Raw genomic sequence first — 6,912 nt, 5'->3', positions numbered from 1 at the left:
TGGGCTTCAGAGCTCACAGTACAAAATATGAAGTTGATGGGGCATCTCTGGCTGATTGTCCTCGTGGAAAACCGACTGCTTTGTAATCCAGGCAGCGTGAAACATCTCAAAAGTATCTCCTTCCACCTGTGTGACCAAAACACAGCAGACTTTCAAGGCGATGCTTCAAACAAACTGAAGATCTCATTTAGCTGTCAAATACAACATCTCATCCAAAACAACCCCACAAAAACCAAAAACCCAAACAACCCATTGAATTGTTTGGATTACCCCAGAACACAGCTGAGCTTGTGATGCTGCCAACTCTTCTTTTTTTTCTTTTTCTTTTTTGTTGTTTGTTTTGTTTTTTTTTTTGCTTTTCCCAGAATACTGAGCTTGCAACAGGGGCTATGACCAAGAAACTCTGGTATGTTTGTGTTAGTCTCTGGCTGCCTGCCCTTCTTCTTCTCTGTAGACATCCCCAGGCCTCCTACAGAGCTTTTCTGTCTCCCCTCAGCTGCAGATTTCTCAGGGAGAGGAGGGAGGAGAGAGCCTGGAGTGCAAAACCAAACAAAGCCCAGCACAATCAATCGTTTTTCATGCCAGGAATATGGTTTTGTAGAAAAAGTCTCACAATCTCTAAATGACTGGGGTTGGGAAGAGCTGGCAGGTTGGTTTGGCCTTGTTAAAAAAAAAGAAAGGGGAATAGATATGGGGACATCTTCTTTTCCAGCTGGACCAGGTCCATGAGGAGGCAGTACGTGAGCAATTCTCAGTGTGGTGCTCAGCATCCTGCCTCTCCTTGCTTCCCTTCTCCCTCCCATCACCCCACTGGTACCCTGCGACTGCCTTTCCTCTCCCAGCCATGTTTGCTCCTCTCTGCCTTTTCCTCAAGCTCAGCCAACTAATCAGAGCTGGATGATAAATAATAGAGCGCTAGAATCACAAAATGATTTGGGTTGGAAGGGACCTTCAAGATCATCTAGTTCCAGCCTCCCTGCCATGGGCACGGACATCTTCCACTAGACCATGTTGCTCAAAGCCCTGTCCACCTGGCCTTGAAGACTTCCAAGGACGGAGATTCCACAGTTTCTCTGGGTGAGGATGCTCATTTCAAAATGTGGTAGCCCTACAAGAGCAAAGAGCCAGAGAAGCCAGTTCTGCACTGAAGCTGGAGACATGTCCAAAATATTGCCAGAAATGAGCTTTCCCTCTACTTAGAACTTTATGAACTGCTTGTCTGATTTGTGATAACCAACTTAACTGTGAGCAGAAGAGACTGAACATCCTCTCTGTGCTGACAGAACTACTGAGGTATTGCTTGTGTTTCAGGCAGGGTGAGTTGTTATTCCTCGCAGTGCTTTGAAATTCAAAGACATAAAAATACGTCTTCAAGGGTCTCTTCAGAGCTGTAATGATTTGATGCCTGAACATGTCAAAAGGGCTGGCTTTTAAGTATTTTCTTAGGTGACTTGAATGTCTGGGAATGCTTCGGATTCAAGTAGGCTTAGGAAATCAATGGGAGTTCAGCACCTAACTTATTCAAACTCTCTTAAAATCTCAGGGGAATCTTAGCCACAAAGCACAACGCTTTGAGAGCATCTCAGAGCAACACACTTTTATTTCAGCCAACAATATCATCACGGAGAGCTTTTCCCATCACAGTCCATGTGCAGAGGTGTAAGTGATACTGGCTAGGACGCCCAGCAACATTACTCCATAGCTGCTTTGCTTACTGCTGACTCCATTCACATTGCATAATGCCTTCTCACAGCAATAAATGCTCTGATAGGTTTGGTTTTCTTGATGACTTCTGTCTGGACACGTTGGAGAACACATCTTAGAGATGACATACTTAAGCTTGTTGGGCTCTAATGCAGAAGAGAAAGGGATGGGGAGAAAGAAAGAGTAGAATGTAAGAATCATTGTTAGAATGTTTCCACGGCTAAATCTGCATTGGTTGAGTCACCATCCCTGGAGGTATTCAAAAGATGTGTGAATGTGGCCCTTGGAGACATGATTTAGTGGTGGATCTGGCATTGTTAGGTTAATGGTTGGACTTGATAATCTTAAAGGTCTTTTCCAATCTAAAAGACTCTATGATTGGTAAATAAAAGAAGGCCAGGTACTAGTCCCCAAGACATATATGTCCTCTGCTCAGGACTAGCAACAGTCTGGCCACTGATGAAACATGACTCTAGTCTTCTGTGGGCTCGTGTGTCCCTGAAGTAAAATTAGCCTATAAGGGTGGATTTCAGTTCAAGCTGCCTGATGCGATTCTTGGGCTGGATCTCTGCCCAACAGGATGATTTTCCTACAGCATAAAAGCGGGGGAAATGTATAGTATGACCTGAGATTGGGTCTGCGAGCAGTTGGAGGCATTTGCGGGTTCAGATCCCCAAGGACAGACTTGAAGCATTTTGTATGGCAAAGAGAGTCAGCCATGGTGCAGTTTTGACCAAACATTTTTTATGACAACCCTGAGAGTGAATATTGCCATAGTAAGAGCTAGCAGGAGAGTCAGCAGAAAGCTGAGGGGACATCTAACCATGAAGTAATGCACACAGCTCCAGGCTTGAGTTCACTCTCTGGTGCTCTGTGTCTATCTTCAGCATTTCCCCAACTCCTGGTAATGATATCAAGTCTGTATTGACACCACAATAGCGAGCAAGGAGGTTGGTGTTTCCTAATAACTGGTAATCAGGGGCTACTGTTGCCAGCTGTGGCCCTGACTGAGAAGGAAGCCTGTTGCTGGGGCTACTTTTCTACAGCACACACAAGGTGTTGTTCAGAAACGTACTTGTTCCAACAGTGTTCCGGACGGTCAGGCAGTAATTGTCTTTCTCTGCACACATGGAAATGGTCATACAGTCGTCGTTGGACTCCTGTTCTTCACACACATAGCACATAAGTGGGTGAGCTAGGGACAAAGAAAAAAAAAAGGAGAAAGCACATTGCATGGTTTAAGAGCTGCAATAACTACAATCCTAGTTGTAGCCTGATGAATGCTTGTGAGTGAATGACCAGTGACTTTCTTTATCCCTTGACCCGTGGCAGCAACGTTAAATCCATCTCTGTCTCACGTGTCTCAGACTGCGAAGTGTTATCGATCTGTTTGCAACATCTGGCAGCAGTAGATGTGAGTGCAATTCAGGGATTTGGGGGCTTTTATGATGGAGATTATTTCTGAGCCATATCTGCTCTGTCCTGAGAGATCTGCCATGTGAATTGCCAATTACTGCTCAGTCGCTTCTCCTGGGCGAGCCTATTCCTGGCTTGCCAGGGAGAAATTGAGGATGCCTGGAGCATTTTGAGGAGGTGGACAATGCCCAGTGTCCTACTTCTCTTTTGTCTGTCTTGGAGACTACTGTCACGAATACTTTCTTGTGGTTGAATGCCACTGACTGAACTGGCCTAACCTCAGTCCTGGGAAGTCTGGTGAGAGTAGTCAGATGCTCTGTTGAACTTCTGCATGCTACCGTAAGACGGAGAACAAACGGGAAGTCTTAACCACAAGCATGGTTTAATTGGTAAGCACAGATTTGGTGGGATAATTTGCACATCTGCAATACAGGTACAGAGAGTGAGGAGCAGGAAGGGAAGGAAAGGAAAGCTCTTATCCATTGAGAATGTACACACCTGACCTCAAATCCGGAGGGCGGTGGGAGACACCTCTTTACTCTGTAAAGTAATGAGAAAAAGGAAGAAAAGCAAAACCACAGTCTGATTGTAGAATCAAACCAAAGTGTCTGCTCCTCAGTTAGGCAGATTCATTGATTTATAGATTTTGGTGTGATGGTTGGGTTCTGAGCTTACAAAATCACCTGAATTACATGTTTTCGTGTGTAGAAGAGTGACTGAGTTACTTTAAAAACATGGAGGCTTTTAGAAAGGGAAGCCAAACAGAGCACAAAATGTTGCTAAAATCCTGATACTTGCGAGGTCTGTCTGGAAAGGTCAGAAGACAATTAGAGCACACGTTCCTGTGAGTGCAGTTTTGTCCGATAAGAAGTTGGCAGTAAGAAAGTGGAAGGGCAATGCAGGTCAGAGAGACCATTAAATGAGAAGTTCCTCATGGAAGGGGAGGAAAAACTTTGAACTATTGATGCTGACAGGGCGATAACACATAAGCTTTTTTGCTCCATTCATCACTAAAAAGGTTGAATCTTCATGTGCAAGCTAGAGGAGATGCAATAGGTGTTTACCAGATTTTTTAGCCCAATCTTGAATGATGTTGTTGTGAACAAGCCCAGCAACCACAAGCTAGTGGAAATGCAACAGAATGGGTGCAAAGCAAGGCATGAAAACACCTTCACAAGGTAACTTGCAATGGTTATTTTTCAAACTAATTGAAGCAATGCACCCCATAAGGTTCTCCAAAGCTCTGCTGTAGGCTCAGCTCTATTGAGTGTCATCATCAGTGGCAGTACGGATGGGGTAGAAGATGCATATTACATTTTCAGATACAGCCAAGGACAAAATAGCTGAAAACATACTGTAAGCAGAGTTCTAAGAGGTGTTGACAGATGGATGTAATAAAAGAGTGAAAAAAAATGGATGCAGTCCAATAAAGAGAAATATATTTCACTAAGATAAATATTAGTCACTTAAATGTAGGGTAAGGAACAACTGGTTGAGTTATAATTAAGGACTGCAGTGTAAATAGCCAGAGTCGACTATGTCATACTACAGCAATGGAAACAAACGTCACTCAAGGGAACACAGGCAGCAAAGTCATGTGCAAGATATGCAAAGTGGCCTTTCCACTCTGGCAAGGCCTTAGCTGGAACACTGACAACCAAATCTGCATGCAGCACTTCAAAAAATATGCAAAGCGTTTGGAGAGAGACCAGAGGAGAAATGGTCAGAGATCTTGAAAATATGACCTTGTAGAAAAGGTTGGAAGCATTGAGCTGTTTACTGAAGCATTAGAGCAGGGAAAAGGATCATGACGTTTTAATGTTTATTCTGGACATAATGTATCTCTACCAGTGAGCTCTTGGCTGCCAATGGCAACAGATGCTTTTTGGAGGGATGAGAGGTTAACAGTTTTGATAGAAAGTTGCTTATTAAGGTCTTGAATGGGGCCCCAGATACATGAGAAATATCAAATACAGTTATCTTCAAGTTTTCCTTTGTCCACTAGTAGGCCAGAAAGCTATAATGTCTCACTCTTGAGTACAAAAATCTTGAAAGTAGAATAACTAGCTTGCTCCAGTCTAGACTGGGCTACAGAAATGTGCTATGTGAGACGGCCCTTAAGTCCATTTGAAGGCTGATGCCAACATAAAATGTCATGAGCCTACTACACCAATAAGCTATCCCACCATGAAGGTGTGCTGCCAGAGTCTTGCATCTCTGCCAGCTTTGCTCTTCATCCCAGGTAGCACTGAGGATGTTGTCTTTGATAATTACTTGCTCTTGTCCTTATTGTGTCACTGCACTCAAGAATTATGGGCACAAACCCCCTTTCTGTTTTTTAGAGCTGAATACCCCTTTCCTCACCCCAAAACTTGCCTAAGCTTCCAATCTCCCAGCCATACTGCAGAACCATCTGTCCAAAAAAAAAAAGTAGGAGTAGGGGGGGTGTGTGTGATATATCAAAAAGCAAGAATTAATTAGATGCCTCTTTCTCAACCCCTGCTAGATATGTATCATGGTTTCTGGGAAACCATCAGGCGTGGGGGGAATATTGGCAATCTGGTCATTATTCTGATGTGCGAGTAGCGATGTAGCAACACGTGCGTATCAGCCCCAGAAGGAGGACACACATTCAGAGCACCTCAGACTTCCTTTTGGGAGAAGGATGCACAGAAAGGCTCTTTTACCTCTGCCTCTGATTTAATCTGTAAGAATTTCTCACATTTCCTAGGGAGCAAGTCACACGGCAAACCACATGGCTCACTACAATGGAGGAAGCAGCAATAAAGTCTGTAAATTCTCAAAAATCGATATAGAATTTAAAAAAACCACATTTATTATTTCTGGCTCTTCCAGCTTGCATGATTCGGGACAATCCCATTGCATGGATACAACCTGGCATCCAGAGGAGCTTTATCACTCAGTACCACCGACAGAAAGAAGAATTAGTTTATCAGGACCTTATTTCTGCAGCACGTAGTTAACCAAGGTGCAAAAAAGGAAGTTTTTGGCAGCATGGCTGCAGCACTGTGATCCTGCAGAGTTGATGACAGCCCTCTAAATTTTTGCCACATGAAACCATCTTCTCTATAAACCTTATAGTAGCAGCACAAGAGGCTCACCTTGCTCCACACACAGGACAGCAGCCAACAAGGTGACAAGGGTAGTCTTCATCTCCACCAGATCTGCTGGACTGGGAAGATATTTGGAGGGCAGATTATATACCTTTTGGGTGACAGCAGTTTTACTGGTTCCAGATGGCTTGCGGGTGGACGTGAAATCAATCCAAGGGTGTGTAATGTGCGTGTGGGAGTTCTCCACGCTGGAGCCCATGGAACAGGCTGGCACCCTGGGGAAAAGCCCTTTTAGCAACTCATTTCTTGCTCTTTCAGTCTTATGAGTGATGAGAAATGAGGATCTGCTCTCTCTCCTCTGAGTTCCCTCCTTTCCTTCCTCCTAGCAGAAGGAGAACCTGCCCTGATGAAATAGCAGAGCCCGAAGGCAGGGGGAGATAGTCCTAGCAGTGCGTTTTTCTAATCCCTTTGGATAATCAGTGCATTATGTACCTGGGTTCATACCGTTAATTTTCTTTAATTATTCCTTAATTCCAGACGCTCAGACTCTCCACTGGCCTACGCTGGTTTATCTCCAGTAAAATCAGTGTATTTTACACTAAAGGAAATTAGCTAATGGTTAGTCAAACAGAATTAGTCAAATAGATTTCCCTCAAATTTTCATGTCAATCTTCATTTCTTCCTCAATTTTCCATAAGTTGAGTTAATACTGCCCCTC

General features: G+C 43.9%; 1 protein-coding gene across 1 annotated transcript; it reads right to left on the bottom strand.

Annotated features, from left to right (window-relative positions):
* Positions 1 to 1,638: 1,638 nt before the first annotated feature.
* On the bottom strand, positions 1,639 to 6,294 carry LOC104281052 (lymphocyte antigen 6E-like). Its single transcript, XM_009878910.1, has 3 exons — positions 6,243 to 6,294; positions 2,780 to 2,899; positions 1,639 to 1,850 (listed from the first exon to the last, which is right to left on the bottom strand). Exons 1-3 carry the CDS (start codon positions 6,292 to 6,294, stop codon positions 1,639 to 1,641), a joined length of 384 nt encoding a protein of 127 aa, XP_009877212.1.
* Positions 6,295 to 6,912: the final 618 nt, after the last annotated feature.

This window comes from Apaloderma vittatum, unplaced genomic scaffold, assembly GCF_000703405.1.
Source record: "Apaloderma vittatum isolate BGI_N311 unplaced genomic scaffold, ASM70340v1 scaffold10631, whole genome shotgun sequence".
Taxonomy (NCBI): Eukaryota; Metazoa; Chordata; class Aves; order Trogoniformes; family Trogonidae; genus Apaloderma; species Apaloderma vittatum.
This window is presented reverse-complemented; position numbering and strand designations above follow the sequence as displayed.

Excerpts from the sequence above, each read along its gene's own strand:
- LOC104281052 (XM_009878910.1), bottom strand. The coding sequence starts at position 6,294 with ATGAAGACTACCCTTGTCACCTTGTTGGCTGCTGTCCTGTGTGTGGAG. Across the intron at positions 2,900-6,242 it reads TGTCCTGTGTGTGGAGCAAG|CTCACCCACTTATGTGCTAT; the intron begins GTGAGCCTCTTG and ends CTTTGTCCCTAG. Across the intron at positions 1,851-2,779 it reads CCGGAACACTGTTGGAACAA|AGCCCAACAAGCTTAAGTAT; the intron begins GTACGTTTCTGA and ends CTTCTGCATTAG.